A 23,355-nucleotide genomic window follows, 5' to 3' on the forward strand; every position below is an offset into this window, starting at 1 on the left:
GAGGAGAAACACTTTGGTAACAACCGCTCCGCTCAGAGTAAAAAGGACAACGGAGACTCCTCTGATTTTACGGTCCGCTCATGTCGAGCGCTCCTGGACGGGTTGGTTCGCTGCTGGCGGTATAACGGGTCGCACTTTGCGCTGTTGGCAGGTTACTTCGTGTCGTGCGTCAGCTCCAGCATCTCGGTGGCAATGTCGATGGCGCAGCCGCTCATCTTCCCGTTCCTGCTCTTCGGCGGTTTCTTCTTAAACGTCAGGTGAGTCCACGCTTAGCTCAACGACAAGAAGTTAGTTATAGTGCATAATATAAAGCTTCTAGTCGAAAGCGCAGACGCAGATATAGTTTTAACCAGACTGCTATACAACGATAATTCGTTGTTTAATTTGTTGCAAAAAGTCTCGAAAAGTATTTAAACGATTCACTTCAGATTTTTGGAGTACACTATAATTAGAATGTAAGTTTTTTTTTAAATTACCGCTATCACTCACAAACTTTGTCAGCTATTATATTACGTATTTATTTAGCGACATGTTTCGAGGGATGTGACCAAGAGAGCCACGGAAATGGAAACACATCAGCGCATCACAACGAGACTGCCACGCCACAAGAACAAAGTAAGCGGCCGTTACAAAACATCTTCGTGCAAACATCAGTCCAGCTTCCAAAGTGACATCTCCTCTTACTTTCTCTTTTTCTCCAGGATGACCACAGCATTTACGAAAAGGCTATGTAACATTGGTATGACCTTATTATAAAGTTGTTTTTGTAATGCGATTTAGCCTGAAGATGAGGTATTCCCTCGAAACATGTCGCTAAATAAATAAATAATGCAATAGTTGACAAAGTTTGTGACTGGTAACGGTAATTTAAAAAAAAAAAAACTTTACATATTTCTTGAGACAGTCATGGACGAAAAATAGTCAAAATCGCTTCGCTACAATTAACATTCGGAATACTGATCAGTTTAATTCAGACTTTTACAGTATACACTAATGAACTCTATATATGGTGTCCGAAAAGTCTTTCCCTGATTACATAAATTGATAACTCAGGCTAGAAGTAAGATAGAAATATGAAACTGGTGTCTAATTGTTTACAAACTATCAAAGTTTTTTTTCACACATCAGTAAACTTCCACATGAGCACCCTTGGTAGCACGTAGCACATCTAGGCGATATTCAATTTCCGTCCACACATTAGCCAACATCACTGGAGGGATCGATTCAACGCCTGTGGTTATCCGTTGCCGCAGGGTTTCAAGATCTGGTACACGTGTTCGGTAGACCTCGTCCTTGACATAACCCCATAAAAAGAAATATAATGGGGTTATGTCAGGAGAGCGTGGAGGCCGAACCGTTGGTCCATCACGACCAATCCATGGCCCAGGAAAGGTTATATCGAGATAGGCACACACGTCCAAACCCCAATGAGGCGGTGCACCGTCTTGCTGAAACAAGACATCGGGGTGACACTGAAGCAGCTGAGGAACAGCATACAGTTGCAAGATGTCCAGATACAATGCAGATGTGATGGTAGCCTCAGCGAAGAAGAATGGCCCGATAATTCGATCGTGCAATAGCGTGCACCAAACATTCTCCTTTGGACTGCCTCTGGTGCCCCTCGTCAGGGGGTTGTGAACCCCAAATGCGCACATTATGGCTATTATGGCGATTCACTACTCCACTGACAAAAAAGGTCCCTTCGTCGAAAAAGGCAGTTCGTCTGAGATAACCATCATCGTCCTCAATACGTGATAACATTTCGACCGCAAAGTCATATCGACGTGTAGTATCATTGAGCAACAAGGCCGGAACGATTTGCACTTTGTATGCACGAAACAATAAACGTTTGTGTAAAATGTAATGGAGAGAGCTTTTTGGCATCTGTAATTCACATGAGGCCCTGCGCACCGATTTCTTCGGACTTCGCAGAAAAGACTGCCTTACTGCTTCCACCCTGTCTGCCGAGGTTCTCGGTCGACCAGCGGTTCTGGCGCTGCAGTCCGGAACCGCGGGACTGCTACGGTCGCAGGTTCGAATCCTGCCTCGGGCATGGGTGTGTGTGATGTCCTTAGGTTAGTTAGGTTTAAGTAGTTCTAAGTTCTAGGGGACTTATGACCTAAGATGTTGAGTCCCATAGTGCTCAGAGCCATTTGAACCATTTGAACCATCGACCAGACCTCGGACTGTCAGCAACCGATCCTGTGTTCTTGAACTTCTCATACCAGACTTTAATGCTCTTGACATCAGGTGGATTCCTTCCAAATGTTCCCTGGAAGTGTCTCTGCACTGTGGTTGGTGATCGTGTCTCATGGTACCACAGGACACACTGTGCCTTCTCCTGATTGGTTAACATGGCTTCTTGGGCACTGCACCTGATCCACTACTTACGTACTGCGAACCTAAAACAGAAAAAAACTTCGATAGTTGCAAACAATGCGACACAAGTTTCATATTTGTATCTTACTTCTAGCCTGAGTTATCAATTTATGTAATCAGGGAAAGTCTTTTCGGACACTATATATATATATATATATATATAGGGTGTTACAAAAAGGGTACGACCAAACTTTCAGGAAACATTCCTCACACACAAATAAAGAAAAGATCTTATGTGGACATGTGTCCGGAAACGCTTAATTTCCATGTTAGAGCTCATTTTAGTTTCGTTAGTATGTACTGTACTTCCTCGATTCACCGCCAGTTGGCCCAATTGAAGGAAGGTAATTAGTATCAAGCACATCAGTACGTTGCATCAACAGGTTAGTGTTCATCACGAACGTGGTTTTGCAGTCAGTGCAATGTTTACAAATGCGGAGTTGGCAGATGCCAATTTGATGTATGGATTAGCACGGGGAAATAGCCGTGGTGCGGTACGTTTGTATCGAGACAGATTTCCAGAACGAAGGTGTTCCGACAGGAAGACGTTCGAAGCAATTGATCGGCGTCTTAGGGAGCACGGAACATTCCAGCCTATGACCCGCGACCTAGAACGACGAGGACACCTGCAATGGACGAGGCAATTCTTCGTGCAGTTGACGATAACCCTAATGTCAGCGTCAGAGAAGTCGCTGCTGTACAAGGTAACGTTGACCACATCACTGTACGGAGAGTGCTACGGGAGAACCAGTTGTTTCCGTACCGTGTACAGCGTGTGCAGGCACTATCAGCAGCTGATTGGCCTCCATGGGTACACTTCTGCGAATGGTTCATCCAACAATGTGTGAATCCTCATTTCAGAGCAAATGTTCTCTTCACGGATGAGGCTTCATTCCAACGTGATCAAATTGTAAATTTTCACAATCTACATGTGTGGGCTGACGAGAATCCGCACGCAATTGTGCATTCACGTCATCAACACAGATTTTCTGTGAACGTTTGGGCAGGCATTATTGGTGATGTCTTGACTGGGCCCCATGTTCTTCCACCTACGCTCAATGGCGCACGTTATCACGATTTCATACCTGTAGTACTAGAACATGTGCCTTTACAAGTACGACACTACATGTGGTTCATGCACGATGGAGCTCCTGCACATTTCAGTCGAAATGTTCGTACGCTTCTCAACAACAGATTCGGTGACCGATGGATTGGTAGAGGCGGACCAATTCCATGGCCTCTACGCTCTCCTGACCTCAGCCCTCGTGACTTTCATTTATGGGACCATTTGAAAGCTCTTGTCTACGCAACCCCGGTACCAAATGTAGAGACTCTTCGTGCTCGTATTGTGGACGGCTGTGATACAATACGCCATTCTCCAGGGCAGCATCGGCGCATCAGGGAATCGATGCGACGGAGGGTGGATGCATGTATCCTCGCTAACGGAGGACATTTTGAACATTTCCTGTAACAAAGTGTTTGGAGTCACGCTGGTACGTTCTGTTGCTGTGTGTTTCCATTCCATGATTAATGTGATTTGAAGAGAAGTAATAAAATGAGCTCTAACATGGAAAGTAAGCGTTTCCGGACGCATGTCCACATAACATATTTTCTTTCTTTGTGTGTGAGGAATGTTTCCTGAAAGTTTGGCCGTATCTTTTTGTAACACCCTGTATATGTTGTTGTTGTCGTGTTCAGTCCTGAGACTGGTTTGTGCAGCTCTCCATGCTACTCTGTCCTGTGTAAACCTGTTTATCTACCAGTACCTACTGCAGCCTGCATCCTTCTGAATCTGTTTAGTGTATTCATCTCTTGGTCTCCCTCTACGATTTTTACCCTCCATGCTGCCCTCCAGTACTAAATTGGTGATCCGTTGATGCCCCAGAACATGTCCTACCAACCGATCCCTTCTTCTAGTCAAGTTGTGCCACAAACTCCTCTTCTCCCCAATTCTATTCAATGCCTCCTCATTAGTTATGTGATCTACCCATCTAATCTTCAGCATTCTTCTGTAGCACCACATTTCGAAAGCTTCTATTCTCTTCTTGTCTGAACTATTTATCGTCCACGTTTCACTTCCATACATAGCTACACTCCATAAAAATACTTTGAGAAACGACTTCCTGACACTGAAATCAATACTCGATGTTAACAAATTTCGTTTCTTCAGAAACGCTTTCCTTGCCATTGGCAGTCTACATTTGATATCGTCTCTACTTCGTCCATCATCAGTTATTTTGCTCCCCAAATATCAAAACTCCTTTACTACTTTAAGTGTCTCATTTCCTAATCTAATTCCCTCAGCATCACCCGGCTTAATTCGACTACATTCCATTATCCTCGTTTTGCTTTTGTTGATGTTCATCTTATACCCTCCTTTCAAGACACTGTCCATTCCGTTCAACTGCTCTTCCAAGTCCTTTGCTGTCTCTGACAGAATTACAATGTCATCGGCGAACCTCAACGTTTTTATTTCTTCTCCATGGATTTTAATACCTACTCCGAACTTTTCTTTCGTTTCCTTTACTGCTTGCCCAATATACAGATTGAACAGCATCGGGGAGAGGCTACAACCCTGTCTCACTCCCTTCCCAACCACTGCTTCCCTTTCATGTTCCTCGACTCTCATAACTGGCTATATATATATATATATGTCGAAAAGTTCTTGAGTGATCTACATTCAAATAATTATACGATACTCTAATGAACATTCGGATGAACGGAGGCTACGTATTCTTTTCGAGAACAATGAAATGCAACAATGAGCCGCAGAGAGCCAAAGTGGTATAACTCAACTCTGGTGAGTGGGACTGTTGTTTGGGCAGGTCGGTGCCGGCGTCCCTGGAGTGGCTGGCGCGGTTGTCGTGGTTCCGCTACGGCAACGAGGCCATGTTCGTCAACCAGTGGGCCGGCGTGCCACACATCGAGTGCTCCAGCAACACCACCTGCCCGGCCAGCGGCCACGTCGTCCTGCAGACGGTCGACTTCGACGAGGTGCGTCCCGCCCCGCCTGCAGCCGGCGCGCGGCCGCACTCAGCGCCACCGTAGTCTGGTGCTGCCCTCCGTCTGTATTACCAAACGACTAGGAACGGTAACCCGGACCACCCGATCCCAATTGAAGGTTGACTATCCAACGGCTTCCAAGACAAACAAACACTTTGATTGTTCATCTAATTTAATAGTTGCCCGTCCGGTTATCCGATCGGTCTGACGCACGGCTTTCCGGAGCGGGAAGGTGCGCCTGCTCCCCGTAACGAGTCCGCCCGGCGGACTTGGGTCGAGATCCGGTGAGCCGGCCAGTTTGAGAATGGTTTTTAGGCGGTTTTCCATCTGCCTCGGCGAATGCGGGCATGTTCCCCTTATTCCGCCTCAGCTAGACTATGTCGGCGATTGCTGCGCAGACAAGTTCTCGACGTACGCGTGCACCACCTGAGCTGTCAGGTCAGAGGGGTGTTCTGAACACAATTTCGACACAAAGCAGCTCAATAGGCTGTGGAGTGGAAGGGGTGGGCTAGCGATAGAACAGTGCATCACAATTGACTAGACACTCATTTATTGAACACATAAGTCAGGTATTACCCAAAAGGAACAATCAGTACAAAATTAAAAAATAATATTCTTTTCCTTTAAGTCACTCAAACATTTAAACAGGCAAATAGCAATCATTTAACTGAAAGCCTTTTAAGACAGCAAGACTGAAAATTTGAATAATGAGTTAAAATCATATTTAAATAGGCTCTGACCGAGCACATATATTAAAACGAAATACTTCCTTTAAGGAACCAGCGATCAAAATTAATTACATAATCCTCAACAACCATATTACATTCAAGACATTTAATACTAAACAGTAATATATAACATCAGAGAGCTGCAGTTCCAAGTTTTAAGCAGCACGTTTCAGATTGACTGCAGTCCCTCAGAGGATCTCCTCACACAGGAAGTTATTGCCGCAATCGACAAAATATCAACATCATTCCATGTACAGACCTAAAACAAACTGAAATCTCTCTTAAGTTTGTTGCAGTTAATTCCCTTTCAACATAACATACATCACAAGTCTAGCCCTAGGACGGCACCGACACCCCGCAATTTGGCACACGAAAAACTGCAGCGATGCACTCATCACGTATCCTTACAAAATCCAAGAACAGAGAGCCAGCTCCCTAATAGTGGGACATTTAACCACGCGCAGCGTGCGGGTTTGCGGGATGCTGATCTCGCCCTTAACCTCAACACCAGTTCAAATACTAGTCAGCCTACAATCTTGAACCACCATACACATTCCTTCAGTTACTGCATAGAAAGCCAATGTGACAGGCAAACAGACCAGCATATGATAAAAGCTTAAGCAATTTCCTTAGTAGGCAACCCTTATGAATAGTAGCCGTAATTTTTTTTTAAACGTGAGCACACCCACAATCAAAATACAAACAACGCCAATCATAAGGACAGTAGCACGTAACCAAGTAGCAATGGTAACTTCTGCTTAGATTGGCTACAAATCAGCGCGTGATTTAACACACCAGAGAACAGTCTTTACAACATAGCCATCAATACAATAGCAAATTACTCACACGTACTCCCCCACGATTTCGATTCGCAAAGCCATAGACAAAACGTGGAGAACATATCACTTAGACCAACATAATTGTGCTTCCTCAGTTACCCCAAATAACTGGCTCCCTTAGTTGCACAGCAACGAACCAGACAAAATCAAACCACCTCAGTTTTCGCCTCTAAATTGTCACAGTACAAGTGAGACTCAATCACAAATGTAATTTTACACTACCAGCTCCCGTATAGTCAATAAAAGCGCCTGATTTTCACCCGTTTATAACGGCAGGCAGCAATACCGTACGGAAAAGAGCGTAGACACAAGCTCTTACCAATTCTCTTCTCCGAAAGCAGCCACCGCAACTCTCGCGGAAGTCAAGAAACACGGCATCTACCTGGGAACCCGTGTCTATGGCCCTCTGAGTCTCGCCGACGAATAGCGCGAGCTGGGTTTCACATGATCGTCTTTTTCGAAACCCATGCTAATTCCTACAGAGTAGATTTATAGTCTCCAGAAAAGTCATTATACTTGAACATAATACGTGTTCCAAAATTCTACAACTGATCGACGACGCAGCTCGTGGCACGAACAGTGCTACTATTACTGCAGTGTCACGAGAATTGTCTGTTCCACGGTCAACAGTACGGAAAGTTCTGCCACCTATGCCGGCCGCGATGGTCTTGCGGTTCTAGGCGCTGCAGTCCGGAACGGCGAGTCTGCTACGGTCGCAGGTCGAATCCTGCCTCGGGCATGGATGTGTGTGATGTCTTTAGGTTAGTTAGGTTTAAGTAGTTCTAAGTTCTAGGGGACTGATGACCTAAGATGTTAAGTCCCGTAGTGCTCAGAGCCATCTGCCATCTATTTTACACTCGTACCCGTACAAGATGCAGACGAACAGCAGCTAAAACCTCATGGTCGGCAGCAATGTCCTCAATTTGCGAATCGAAGTTGATGACACGTGGCCGGGCAGCATTCTATTCAGTGACAAACCACATGTAACACTACAGGGCGCAGTGAACTGCCGAATTTGGGATTCTGTTGAACCGCGTGTAGTATACGAAGAGTCATTGCATGCGCCCTATGTGATTGTGTTGTGTGGATTCACAACCGCCTTTATTCTGGGTCCGTTCTTCTTTGAAGAGATTACACCAAGAGGCCTGTCAGGTCTACCGTGACGTCTGCACGTTATCGGGACCTCCTTGTACAACACGTGATTCACGATTTGGAAGAGCGCAACCGTGTGCAAACCACTGCTTCCATGCGAGATGGGGCAATACCTGATGTCGCTAGCTCAGTGAGAGATCTGCTTAATGCAACCTTCCACGAACGTGTTATCTCCATAGGTTTTCCAGATGCATAGTGTGCAATATCACCTGATATGAGTCCGTGTGACGTTCGACACAGGGGATACCTAAAAGAACGTATTTTCTGTGGTGTCACCTCCAGACACCACACTTGCTAGGTGGTAGCCTTTAAATCTGCCGCGGTCCGTTAGTATACGTCGGACCCGCGTGTCGCCACTATCAGTGATTGCAGACCGAGCGCCGCCACACGGCAGGTCTAGAGAGACTTCCTAGCACTCGCCCCAGTTGTACAGCCGACTTTGCTAGCGATGGTTCACTGTATACAGACGCTCTCATTTGCAGAGATGACAGTTTGGCATAGCCTTCAGCTACATCATTTGCTACGACCTAGCAAGGCGCCATATTCAGTTACTATGTTTTCCGAACAGATAATATTGTGACTCATGTACCGTCAAGAGCGACGTTCATCATTAATGGATTAAAGTTAAGTATCCAACTAATTACGTCCGCTTTCTGAATTCTAATTCCTTGTCATGTTCCAGACCTCACGTCAGTACAGTTCTTCCCTTCTCACGCCAGCCTGCGTGAGCTAAAACGCGTGCATTTCGGCCTCCACTCGTAACACGGTGTTGGCTCTTCAGCCAACACATTTTCCAATGACTCGTTCGTTCTCCACTTGATTGTATGGCCAGTGTACAGGAACATGCTGCGCATATTCCATCGGAACTGCTGCGAGTAACTGCTGATCACGTCTCTATTGCTCATGTTAAACAAATGGTGTATGTGGCGGTTTATAATAAAATCGTCATCGTGCCTTTCTCTCTTGTTTTAGCTTTACTGCCCGCATGGCGTTCGTAATTCACTACATATGGAAATATTTCTGTAAGTTTTTCTTGCATTCACAGCGCCAGATTAAAACCTGGTGGCCAAAAGTGGAACTAATTTTTTCCATCGCACATCGGTTTCATAATTGACGCGGTAGCATATCTCACCATGTTTTGGTGGCATACGATGATTAGAACCCACACTGGATCTCTGTGTGTAGCTGTACTGTTATACTGGGTAATTATAATTGAAGTTAGAAACTCTGTATACGTAACTCAAAGCCCGCAAATTACCCAAACTACTCGTATTGTAGTATTTGAGAATGAGACCACTTAGAGACTTATAACAAACTTGACAAATACTTTCAAACATTTTCCAAACTTTTCTCACTGACACGACTCAAAAACAATGAATAGAAAAATACTTATCGCTTACTATATTTTCAATGTTCATGCAGTAACTTCAGCATGAGGCATCACGTTTTAAGTTGTTACCTTTTTACAACAAACTGTAATCGCAATACATTTTGCAGACAGAATACACATATGCCAATGCATGTATAAAAAATAACATTGCGAGACACATAGTTAAGTAGATATGACGTAATAAACACTGCGAAGAGTGAAAGAGCAGCTTTTGTTAAAACGGAGAGCAATTTACCCGGAGTATACTCGTCCACTGTTTGACAGTAAGAGCACTTACCAACTCCTAACGATCTTTAACCACATTCTAAACCTTTTCCAACCTTTTTCTGGCTTTCATCCCTAGTGTTGGTTTTTACTTTGGCAATGTCTATGGGTGAATAATCCGAAACTAATAAAACCAACATAATTAGGTTTTTCGTCTTCACCCATAACGTCAAATATTTAACACCTTAACTCGTTTGTAAGGTAATCACACTTTTCAGTCTCTTTCCTACAAATAAGTTCTATTCTTCAAATAGTCTTGTTTGGGACGGGGGGAATGGAGAGAGAGGTATTTCCCCATCTCGCGCTAACCACTTCATTCCTGCTACTCACAAAATCCTCTGCTGCTCGATCCAGTGTAAACTTATTTACTCCTAGACGTCATGGCAAAATACTGCTAATCTGACTCTTTTTCTGTTAAGGATCTTCCATACATATCTTTCGTCATCAATTCATTTCGTGTTTTAGCATTCCACACATTTTATAATACAGTTCTATAAGGTGTTTGGCTTTACTATGTACCAACCAAAGGGCTAAATGAAGCAAACAAATTATCCTGGTAAACACAGATCGGCAAACCAATATGCTTCATCCGACACGACTAAGTCCATGAACACATCGTGACAGACTCCCCTTAGGATGCATACTGCTGGAATTCACTTGAGGACAGACCTATTACAACGTGTGCTCACATGGGCACCGTGCGTAAGAAGGTAGACTTTAGCACGTCTTTTCATGATGTCTGTACACATTTCAAAGCCACAGACGTGTTCCGAATGCATTGACAACCATCCACAATCCGTCCCGAAGTTCATCGACACGGTCAAAAGGACTGGAATACACCAAAGGTTTCATAAATATCTTCGCAGAAAAATTAAAATGAGAACCTGTACATCCGCGCTATCGGCGAGGCGAACCACGACCGAGACATTCGGCCATTCGTTCTAAGTATTCCCGAAGGGCTACATGAAAATGTGCTGGTGCACAAGCATTCATATACCAGATAGCGATCCTTTCACTCCTCTCGTTTAAACCAGTGGCTTACAATCTTTCTTAGACCATTATCCCTGAGTGTAATCAGACATTAGCTAGTGTACACCCCTCCCCCCACGGTCTGTTGCCCTCTACTCCTCCACATCATCACCAAACTTAGCACCAAATTAAATTGTAGAATGAAAGGCTTTTCTTTCAACACTTTTATTTTTAAAATTATGAAAGATGACTAGGAATGATATTTAGTTTGTGCTTGTGTGTGTGTGTGTTTGAGAATGAATGACGAAGGGATTCGTGGTGCATTGCAAGTGCTACTCACAAGTCCTTCTGAGACAAGAAAGCTAACTATCCGCAGTGAGGATAGACATTTGTTACAAAATGTACTTCCTCTGTATTACTCCTCTCGATTGAGGCGCTTTCTTGACCTGCACACTGCGACCCCCCTTTAAAATCAACTAAGTTAAAATGTGTGCACTATATTTAGTGGTCGTAAATCACTTGATTGCTGCATCCCTTACTTCTGAACTGGCAGAAATTCCAAGATATCGGGCTGTTAATGCTTCATTTTTTTTTTTAAATAGAGGTGGAGCCCCTCCACGCCCACACCGGCATGATGGCCAACACAAAAGGTCTACTGCCATCTCTGCATAAGGGTTAGTATTCACTAAAGTGAGGTGTCGCAGGATGTGGGTACTGCGATGTTTGCGTACGTCTGGTTAGGATTAACCATTAATACGCGCTCATCTGGAGATAGATTGGTCGAAATCTGACGAAGGGTAGCGGTTTGAAGGAAGGGCAGAGGAAAAAAAGTGCCAAGGCAAGAGCCAAGGGAAAAAAACATCTGCGAAAGTTAGGTCGGGCGGCAAGAGCAGTAGCGGTTGTCTTGCTGCCTGCGATAGGTTGTGCAAGGATAGGCTTTGTTAGTAGTGGGTATCATGCATGTCGATACCTTGACGTTGTGCGTTTGTGCTGCTCGGCGGCTGGCGCTGGGTGCTGGTACAGAGTCCTCGTTCAGCGTCCTGCAACCTGCAACAGTTAGGTTTGTTATCGGTCTTGTGTCCGATAGGTCATATACCGGAGGCACAGTGTGAGGGGGTGTTGGCAGATTGTTCGTGCGTCTGTGGGCGAGCTCGTCGGTGTCCCTGCTGTGGCCTCTAATAGCAGCTGGTAGTTGCCAGTCAGTGTTGCTGATATGCAGGGGCTTACCGGCGTTTGTCGCTGTTTGCGTATGTTAGTTTACCATAGGTGGTTATGCCCTAGCTAGCAGTGTCTTTGGCCGCTTGTGTTTCCACCTGTGGTTGTGATCGTAGTTTACCAGAGTGAGGATGAAAGGATTGTTCAAGTGTCTCGAGTTCCTGTATAGTCGTGTGGCGTGTTTCTTGAATACTTCCTTGAGGGTATCAAGGCAGTATTCATGGTAAAGATCCACGGTGCGTGTGTAGCGTGGAGCATTGCTGATGATTCGTAGCACCTTGTTCTGTATGATCTGCAGGTGGCGCAGACGTGTGGGAGCTGCATATCCCCAGACGGGAGCTGCGTACGTCATCAGAGGTCTGATCAGTGTCATGTATAAGGACCTCGACACCCTCCTATTCAGTGTGCTTTCCCTGTTGAGCATTAGGTAGAGCTGTTTGAGCCTCGCGTGCGCTCGGTTGGCAACGTATTCGATGTGGTCCCCCCATGTAAGTTTCCGGTCCAGCCAGACACAAAGGTATCTAACTTTCTCTCGGAAACGTATTGGGCGTGTATGTAGTGTTATCGGTCTACAGTGTTGGTGTTTGCGCAGTAGTTTCGGTCTGCGTGTGAACAGAACTGCTTCGCACTTGTCGCCGTTTACTTTAATACGCCATCGCTCCAGCCAAGGCTCAGCTGTTCTGAGTGCTGTCTGTATTCGTGAGTTGATGTTCGACGGTTTCCAGTCTTGCGCGAGGATGGCTGTGTCATCCGCGTAGACGGCTAACGTCGTGTTTCGTGTCGCTGGGAAGTCATTAATGTACAGGTTAAACAAGATATGGGCCCTAGGATGCTTCCTTGGGGTACTCCAGCTTGGATACCGTGTTGTGTTGATTGCTTATCCTGCACGTTAGTGTTGAAACATCTGTTCGTGAGATATGAGTGTATGAGACGTACGAGTCCGTCCGGGAAACCAGCTTCGCTTAGTTTGCGTATGAGTCTGTTGTGCCAGAGACGATCGAAAGCCTTTTCGATGTCTAGGAACACGGCCCCTGTGGCTTTGTTCATGTTGTAGCCGTGTGTTATATGTTCGACTACGCGGAGGAGTTGTTGTGTTGTCGAGTGGTGATTCCTAAAGCCGAATTGCTCCGGTCTTAGGGTGTCGTTGCCGATGCAATGCCTAGTGATACGTTTTAGTATTACCTTCTCAACAATCTTGCTGAGCGAGCACAGCAGACTGGTAGGTCGGTAATTTTGTGAGAGGGAGTGGTCTTTCCCTGGCTTCCTGAACATCAGGACCTTGGCCGCCTTCCAAAAGTCAGGGAAGTGTTGGTGTGACAGGATGGCATTCTTTAAGTGTGTGAGGTATTCTACGGCTTTATCCGTGAACTCCTGGAGGAGCTAATGCTTCATGTCTGACCACAGCCATTTATAGTAATAATAATAACTATGTACAGTACTATAGTAGCTCTTACGCAGTTAATGCCGTGTCGTGCTGTCAATTCATTTATCTGTTTCGAAGCGAGTAATGAAGCAATTTCTGGACCGCTGCACGTACAACCTACAGCTTGGAGAAGACATTTTTTTGAGATATTTAGCATCTCATTTTTATCATCAGCGATGTACAATATATGGGAGTAGTGGGTGGACTATGTGAGGAACCTGTAACCTCCATCGCGTTAATGGTAGTAACTGAGAAATAGTGAAACTTCCTGGCAGATTAAAACTGTGTACTGGACCGAGACTCGATCTCGGGACCTTTGCCTTTCGCGTGCAAGTGCTCTACCATTGAGCTACCCAAGCACGACTCACGCCCCGTCCTCACAGCTTTACTTCTGCCAGTATCTCGTCTCGTACCTTCCAAACTTTACAGAAGCTCTCCTGCGAACCTTGCAGAACTAGCACTCCTGAAAGAAAGGATACAGCCTAGGAGATGTTTCCAGAATGAGTCGTGCTTGGGTAGCTCAGTTGGTAGAGCACTTGCCCGCTAAAGGCAAAGGTACCGAGTTCGAGTCTCGGTCCGGCACACAGTTTTAATCTGCCAGGAAGTTTCATATCAGCGCACACTCCGATGCAGAGTGAAAATCTCATTCTCACCTGAGAAATAGTAATTACTGATAACTTATATAATCAGTATTAGAGTCTTATAAAATTGAGATAATGGTAGTGATCTTTTGAAAATAACTTAGATTTGTGACTGAAAAAAAATCGAATTAATTAGTTTTTACGCTTCAGAAAATTTCATTTTAACCCCCAGGGGGGGGGGGGGGTAATTACCCCTAAGTTGGGAAACGGTGATGTAAATGGTCGATGACCTTGTATTGCCCTGCAACACACAACCAGATAGAAGGCCTTGTAGGAAATGTGGCCGTGTCAACTGATTGACAACAACACGCACCATAAAGGTTAACGGAAAATTTCGGCTATTGTGCCGTCTCAGTGATAGCATGTGGGTTATCATAAGCGCAAACGTGCGTGTTGTGAATGTTCAATACCATCTCCGGTAAAGCATGCTCCGTCTGTGAACAATACGTGTATGAGGGACTGTGTATCACTTACAATGTGCAAGGATCCACTGGCAGAAGGCAATCCGGGGGAGAAAGTCAGGTGCTGCGGCCAGGGCTACCACATGTTTTACATGCTATGAGGACAACTGTTCCTCAAGTGATATCCAACATATAGTCGAGGGCAAAACGGGTTCTGCTGCAGCAGTCCTGGTACTTGACATTGCTGCCATTTGTTGTTATACACGTTCCTCTTTTCGCGGTGTCGACACTGTTCTTGGTCAACCCGCATGTTGCGTATTCGATTTAAATGAACTGGTCTCGCGCAGGTGTTGATGACGTAATGAGCACTCTGCTGTCTGGCTGTCTGCTTCTGAGCACACGTTTCCTGATAAATCATCCTGATTCCTTTGCAGTACTATTAGTACCCTCGTAGGTGAAGTGGGTGTCAGCTAGTTCTCCACTTGATACCGTGTGTGGAGCTGTACGTGAAGATTGCGCTAGTCGTTGTCTTTGGGAACTGCTACCTGGAATATGAGGCCGTGTTTATTAGGATCATTTCCTTGTTTAATTCTTCTCTGTTCACTTGTTTCGTTTGTACCTAGAACAGTCAAACACCCTGTACAGCACCTCATTTCAAATTATTCCTGTCCCTTCTCTGGATTTTGATGGAATTACCGTGATAGTTACTTCTAAAAAAGTGTACAAATTCGGCCTCTAGATCGCTTTCCTTTATTTCTATGTGGCCGGTTTCGGGCTAGTTGCCCATCTTCAGATCTATTAACTCTTGTTAATAGATCGGAAGATGGGCAGCTGACCCAAAACCGGTTATCTGGAAATAAAGCGATCTGGAGTGAATTTGAAAATTTTTTTCTTCTATTGGTTTCCGAGGATCGACGTTTCCATCCATACAACGGTGCACACCAGCCGTCCACTTTCAGGGAGTTTGTCAGCTTTGTATCAGTAGAGATCTTTTAATGAAGAAGACATTCTTCGCTCGTGCCAACCTACTTCTGCCATCTTTCTCTGGCCATTCCGCATAACAATTTTTCCTAAATAGGAGATCCCTTTCAGACCTCCCAGTACACCTACATCTGCATCTGTACTCCGTAAGCCTCTTTTCGGTGTGTGACGGAGGGTGCTTTGGGCACTACTGTCACTTCTCCCTTTTGCTGTTCCAATCGCGTGTGGTTCACGGGAAGGAGGATTTCCTATGCACCTCCGTGTGGCCTCGAAACTCTCTAATTTTATCTTCATGGTTTTTTCACGAGATATATTCGAAAGAGGAAGCAATATATTGGTTGACTCTCCTGGGAATGTACCCTCTCGGAAATTTAACTGCAGACCGTACTAAGATGCAGAACCTCTCTCTCCCAGCGTCTGTCGCTGGAACTGACAGCATTTCCTTGACACTTTTGCGCTTACTAAACAAACTCGTAACGAAACGTTCTGCTCTTCTTTGGATGTTTTCCATTTTCTCTATCAGTTCTATGTGGTACGGATACCGGACTGTCGAGAGGATTCAAATATTGCTCGGACGAGTGTAAGCTACTTCCTTTGCTGATGGACTACATTTCCTGTAGATCCTTCCAGCGAATCTCAGCCTGACATCTGTCTTTCCTGCGATCAGTTTTATATAGACGTTCCATTTCAAATCGCTCCCTACGCCAACTACAAAATATTTTATGGAAGTAGGTGGTAATGTGATTGTTCTGCAATTGTGTAATCGTACAACAAATGTTCTCTCTGTCTGTGTATTCACATTGCATTACATTTGTTTATGTTGAGGATCGATAGCTGCTCTTTGCACCAAGTGTCGACCCTCTGCATGTCTTGCTGTACTTCACTGCAATTTACCAACGTAGTACCTTCTCCGTACACAACAGCGTCATTCATAACAAGCCTGATGGAAACTTTATACATCAGCTAATTTGTGTATACTGTGAAAAATAACGGTGCTGAAGACTTCTCTTAATTCAAAATGGCATGGTGGGTTCCTTTCGCTAGAAACTCTTCGATCCAATCACACAGTTGGTCTGATATCCCGTACGCTCTTATTTTTTTCATTAGGCAGCAGTGCTGAACTGTACAAAGGGTCTTCAGGAAGGCCTGGAACACGACATATTGATGGGCGCGGTACCTCCTGTTTTCTGCGTCTCACATATGGACAGAGCGAGCTGGGGTTCACACGATCGTTGTTTTCGGAAGCCGTGTTGATTCCCCCACAGGAGAAAAAAATGTTCAAATGTGTGTGAAATCTTATGGGACTTAACTGCTAAGGTCATCAGTCCGTAAGCTTACACACTACTTAACCTAAATTATCCTAAGGACAAACACACACACCCATGCCCGAGGGAGGACTCGAACCTCATCCGGGATCAGCCGAACAGTCCATGACTGCAGCGCCGTACACCGCTCGGCTAATCCCGCTCGGCCCTCACAGGAGATACTCAGTCTCCAGAAATGTCGTAATATGCAAGCATAAAAAGTTTTCCAAATTATCAACCGGACGTCAGGGACGAAGGCCCATAGTTTTGTGCGTCTGTTGGGCGACTTTTCTTGGAAATGGGAATGAGATGCGCTTTTTTACAATCACTAGCATCGCTTCGCTCCTCTAAAGATCTAAGGTACTCTATTGTTTCATGCAGTGTCAAGTCGTTGAGTCTTCTTTCTATGACTCTTCATCACCTTCGTCATCTCTGAGTGTGTTCCTCAGATGTATTCCGTACGTAAATGATGGCGAGTGAGACGTGGGCGAGATGGAAGATATGGTTGGGAGTGGGGGGAAGGGGGGGGGGTGGTGGCGGTTAAAAGTCACAAATTCGAAGAAAGTGTCTGTGTTTATTTTTGCTGTTTATGGTTTACATTTAGACCCCCGCAGGATGTATATACCACTACCACATACCAGTCGCATTGATGATAGAGTTGAGTGGCCAGGTGTTAAAAGATGTTAGAATGGAACAGTGATATTTAGGGAGATGGGAAGCTCCAGTACAAGGGAGACAGATGCAGGAAGCATAAAAGCGTCTGCCCTGGAACAGACTCAATACATGAGAGGGTGCAACTCAGAAGAGGCTCTCAACAGGCAGTCCTCTCTCCAACACCTCTTGATTGGCTATTCAAGGAGTATTGGGCTATGCAGTGTCTTACAAGGATACCGCACGGTAATCAGATTTTTGTGTTTTTTTATTTTTATATTTACGATACGTGAAGTTCAGAACTCATATCAGCCAGGCAAAGCAATCCGATGCAAGTCAAAAATTCTCGAGGAAACCGAAGTTTTATGAGCGAGTTGGAAACCCCGATGGCAATATTTCATGACAGGCTCTATGGACATGTCTCCAGAATGCTAGCCTGCCATTTGCTGGTGCTCCGTTCCTTACCCAGCTGATGCAAATTTCTTAAATAAAGGTGCATGTTTTACGAACATTTTCGAGAAGCGTAAAATACATAAAGGTGGAAAAAGATCAGTAACGTTCGAGACTGGTAATTGCTGGTTCGAGTTTCGTTTGCTCCATTATTTTCTCGTTTTATTTCCATTCACTACGTAATTTAAAATTTAAATATAAAATTCATCGAATATATGCTAATTAATGCATATGTCTTTTTTATGGAGAATGTATGTGTTCTTATTTCTTAATTTATACAGTTCATTGCAAATACATGGCAAGCCATGTCTCTGTAATATCCTTTCTTCCAGGAGTGCTAGTTGTGCAATGTTCGCTGGAGAGCTTCTGTGAAGTTTGGAAAGTAGGAGACGAGGTACTGGCGGAAGTAAAGTTGTGAAGACAGGGCGTGAATCGTGCTTGGGTAGCTCAGAGGGTTTGCCGGCACGGTAGCTCAGCGTGTTCGGTCAGAGAGTTACGTGCCCTCTGTAATAAAAAAATCTGAATTAATCGATCAACAACGAACTTCAATGGATGTCTTACGACGTCCGGCCCGAGTAGATGGAACGAACAAAAGCGAACAAAATGAGATCAGAGAAAAAAAAAGGGTAGAGCACTTGCCCGCGAAAGGCAAAGGTCGCGAGTTTGAGTCTCGGTCCAGCAGACAGTTTTAATCTGCCAAGAAGTTTCATATCAACGCACACTCCGCTGCAGATAAAAATCTCATTCTGGGAGAATTCTATTGTCGACCCACGCAGCCCATCGACAGCAATGACCTTTAATTAGGCTGTTAACGATGTTCGGAAAACTTCAAAGTCGATTTCACGAGAATTTCTGAGAGTTGCGTCTAACTGCATTTGGTGATCGGTAGAGTTCTGAACTGCAGGTCCTCTAAACACAAAAAACTACAACAATGTGAGTTTCGTCTACTCTCGTCCTTTCACGTTAGTTGGCTGGTCCGTAGATGCGAAGAACTATATACTCGGCTATTGTGGAATCATAAGAGCATGGAAGAACACGATTTACTTTCCCTAGATCACGAATTTAATAGGCTTTAGCAACATGAAGCTATTTAGAATAAAAGCGTACTATACATTAAATCACAGATACATTATTCCAACACTGTCATACGTCGATTTACATAAAGTGAAACAACCAGCCAGAAACTCGCCTCTGCGATCTAATATAGAACAACTTGCTCACACTGTGAGTGGGGGACTCACACAGGTGCTTGACTTAAATGCAACAGAGAACTACCTTCTGAGGCTGCGTATGCGAAATCCACCCGCTCGTACTTGACCTTTAACCTACCTCATCTTATCTTAGTCTGCGCTTCCAAATGCGAAACCTGACAGAACTTTACATGAATGCAACAACACTTCGAAAGGGGTCAGTACAACATTAAAAAAAAAAAAAAACTTGGTTTTAAACTCCAGTTAACGGGAAACTTCCTGGCAGATTAAAACTGTGTGCCGGAACGAGACTCGATCTCGGGACCTTTGCCTTTCGTGGGCAAGTGCTCTACCAACTGAGCTACCCAAGGACGACTCACGCTCCGTCCTCACAGCTTTACTTCCGCCAGTACCTCGTCTCCTACCTTCCTACCTTTACAGAAGCTCTCCTGCGAACCTTGCAGTTTGGAAGATAGGAGACGAGGTACTGGCGGAAGCAAAGCTGTGAGGACGGGGTGTGAGTCGTGCTTGGGTAGCTCAGTTGGTAGAGCACTTGTCCGCGAAAGGCAAAGGCCCCGAGTACGAGTCTTGTTCGGGCGCACAGTTTTAATCTGCCAGGAAGTTTCATATCAGCGCACATTCCGCTGCAGAGTGAAAATCTCATTCTGGAAACATCCTCCAGGCTGTGGCTAAGCCATGTCTCCGCAATATCGTTTCTTTCAGGAGTGCTAGTTCTGCAAGGTTCGCAGGAGAGCTTCTGTAAAGTTTGGAAAGTAGGAGACGAGGTACTGGCGGAAGCAAAGCTGTGAGGATGGGGTGTAAGTCGTGCTTGGGTAGCTCAGTTGGTAGAGCACTTGCCCGTGAAAGGCAAAGGTCCCGAGTACGAGTCTCGTTCCGGCACACAGTTTTAATCTGCCAGAAAGTTTCATATCAGCGCACACTCCGCTGCAGAGTGAAAATCTCATACCATTGTGTGGTGGCTGGGAGCAGTAATAGCTGTGCTAAGCAAAGCACAGCGGTGCGGCAGCCTTGTGTGGTAATACATGTCCCAGTGTCGCAGCGTCAGGTAGTTACTAGTGACGTAATGCGGCCAGTCCTGGGCGGGACGAACTGGCCAGCAGTAGCTGGCACTGGTGACTGCGGGGGCGGGGGGAGGAGGGGAGGGAGGGAGTAATACCAGGTGCAGCACAGAGGCTATCCTGGGTTATTGACGAAAACTGCCGCGTTAGTGGTCCGGCAGTAGGTCAGATGCAAGGTTGTTGGGTTGTTTGGGGGAAGAGACCAAACTGCGAGGTCATCGGTCTCATCGGATTTGGGAAGGACAGGGAAGGAAGCCGGCTGTGCCCTTTCAAAGGAATCATTCCGGCATTTGCCAGGAGCGATTTAGGGAAATCACGGAAAACCTAAACCAGGATGGCCGGACGCGGGATTGAACCGTCGTCCTTCCGAATGCGAGTCCAATGTGCTAACCACTGCGCCACCTCGCTCGGTTCAGATGCAGGAGGCACCAAGTTGCATACCCCCCTCGAAGACAGCTGCGAGTCGGTTGGTGATGGCCTGCAGGAGTCCCAGATAGGTCGCACCAGTTCAGGTCCCAGTAGCATCAGTTGTAGCTACAGCCCACAGAAAAGTGGCCATTAGAATCCATTTGCAGTGACGTAGAGGGCAAGGCAGCGCAGCGTGACGTAACTCAGCACTTCACTGCACCAGGCTGGTGGTCTCCATCACGTCACTTCAGCAGTACTGTGGTTCTGCCAGTAGAACTTTCAGGCAACACGTTGGCTCGTGCGGCTACAGGTTGTGAAGGTACGAGTGCAGCACTCCTCCCACCTCCAGAGCGCAGACTCGTATTAACCCTGCAGATCACTGAAACATCAAATTTTACGTTTCCTTTTTTGCATTTATGTACACTTCTTATCCCAACTGCTCTTATACTAATCCAATCCCGTTCACGATCTCCAGTAGCTGATACGCTTAACGACTGTTTACTCTGTAAGTGCGGCCCATTCAGTCGGCATGTGGTGGACACGTGCGATTTTTCTGCTGTAGGTAAAAGTAGGCTACACAAACTGCAACCAGAAGCAAGGAGATATTTGAATTTTACACATTTATCACAATGATTCTGAGCTGGTACCAACCGCAGTACTGTTGTATGTGTTGAAGCATTTGCTCTGCACTTGTATGCCTCTCCTGCACTACTATGAACTTGTCTAGAGAACTGATTCTGTTGCGATCCAGAGTAAGGTCACATACTGTTTATCAGCATTTCACTATCATGCAGCTCCACTCGTTCTGCACCCCTCCATTGTACTTGGTCATAACAATTTACAATAACTACCGGTGCATCATACACTCAGTACATCTAGTGCGATCCCACCTTTTCGAAATTATGTTGCAGTGCAAGGCTGTCCTTCCCTGTATGATGCTCACCATCTCCTTTTTTGCGACAGAATACGTCATCTCTGCTTCATTAAAATGTCATGATGCATAGGTGACCAGATACTCCTTCCCCTCCGGTTGCTCTGTTAAAACGCGGCCTAATACATGATTACTACTGTTACATCGTAGTACGAACCCTTTTTCAGAATTTGAAGGGATTAGCGCTGGACTATTGTTCGTAATTCCTTCACCTTTCCATTTCGATGTCCAACAGTAGTTCCGTCCTTGTCTGTTTATACCCACTGAACCAACTGATCGAACTCAACTTGGAATGAATCACCTGTGTGTCGTAAGCAATATCGGGTGCTCCGTTAGTAACTGTATGACAGGTGGCGTTATTTATGCAGATTGTGGGACAAATTTCCTATACTAATTCGATAACCTTAAAAACGACTGCAGTTCCTTGTCTATATGATGCATTACAAAACTCTGTAATCGTTCACCAAACTAAGTTATGTCCATACCTTCTCATGAGTGTTTACATGTCCTAAGTAATTTACTTCTTGTGCAAAATGACACTTTCATACGCTCCAAAAAACCGGCATTTCCTCGTTCTATCCAAGCTCCTTTACAGCACTGGTGCACCCCATGAACTGTTATTTTCCTCTATAATACCATCATTTAATTACTGACTAATGAAATCCTCCGTTACTAGTTGAAGGTGATAGGGACCCGATATGGCTCCCAGTAGTAGTAGTACACAGGTGATTCATCCTCAGTTAGGATTTGCCTTTGCATCATTTTTATTTTTATTTTATTTTACTCGTCTAGTTCTGTAGGACCAAATTGAGGAGCAAATCTCCAAGGTCACGGAACGTGTTAGTACATGAAGTTACAACATAAAAGTAATAACAGGTAAAATGAAATGTTTATGAACCAAATAAAAGACGAGCCATAAGTTTAAGTAAACGCAATCAACAACATAACATAGGAATCACCTTAATTTTTCAACCAACACCTCGACAGAATAGAAAGTGTGACCCATGAGGAAACTCTTCAGTTTCGATTAGAAAGCATGTGAATCACTGCCAAGATTTTTTAATTCTTTTGGTAACTTACTGAAAGTGGATGAAGCAGTATACTGCACACGTTTCTGCACAAGAGTCAAGGAAGTGCGATCCAAATGCAGATTGGATTTCTGTCTAATACTAACTGTGTGAAAGCTGCTAATTCTTGGGAATAATCTGATATTGTTAACAAGAAACGACAGTAAAGAATATATGTATTGAGACGCAAATGTCAGAACACCTAGACTAGTAAACAGGGCTGGACAAGAGGTTGACGAACCTACGCCACTTATTGCCCGAACTTCCCATTTCTGAGCCAAAAATATCTTTTGAGAATGGGAAGAGTTACCCCAAAATATAATACCATACGACATAAACGAATGAAAATAAGCAAAGTAGATTAATTTTCATGTTGAACAATCACTTACTTGAGATAGCGTTCGAATAGTAAAAATGGCAGCATTAAGTCTTTGAACAAGATCCAGAAAATGGGCTTCCCACAACAGTTTAATATCTATCTGAACACACAGAAATTTGAACTGATCAGTTTAACTAATCATACGTCCATTCTGTGAAATTAAAACGTTGGGTTGTGTTGAATTGTGTGTTTATTTTCTACAAGCCATGAACTTATCTCATGACCTGCACTATTTGAAACAGAGCCATTGTTGCACACAACGTCTTTTACTACAAAGCTAGTATCATCAGCAAATATAAATGTTTTAGAATTACCTGTAATACTACAGGGCATATCATTTATATAAATAAGGAAAAGGAGTGGCCCCCACACTGATCCGTGTGGCACTCCCCAATTGACTGTGCCCCACTCAGACCCCACATCACAGAAATTCTCAACGCTGAATAATGACCTTTTGCTGGCAGTTCTTAAAGTAAGAGGTGCACCAATTGTGAGCTACTCCCTGAATTCC

General features: G+C 44.8%; 1 protein-coding gene across 2 annotated transcripts in view; it reads left to right on the forward strand.

Annotated features, from left to right (window-relative positions):
* LOC124804802 (protein white-like) overlaps window positions 1-23,355 on the forward strand; it is a 269,943-nt gene that overhangs the window by 230,507 nt on the left and 16,081 nt on the right. The window contains exons 11-12 of one of the 2 annotated variants that reach the window (XM_047265138.1): window positions 152-257; window positions 5,205-5,373. In XM_047265138.1, the coding sequence (XP_047121094.1) occupies window positions 152-257; window positions 5,205-5,373 (275 nt within the window). The remainder of the gene's footprint in view (window positions 1-151; window positions 258-5,204; window positions 5,374-23,355) is intronic. The other variant, XM_047265139.1, reaches the window with a different exon arrangement.

Source organism: Schistocerca piceifrons, chromosome 7 (assembly GCF_021461385.2).
Source record: "Schistocerca piceifrons isolate TAMUIC-IGC-003096 chromosome 7, iqSchPice1.1, whole genome shotgun sequence".
Taxonomy (NCBI): Eukaryota; Metazoa; Arthropoda; class Insecta; order Orthoptera; family Acrididae; genus Schistocerca; species Schistocerca piceifrons.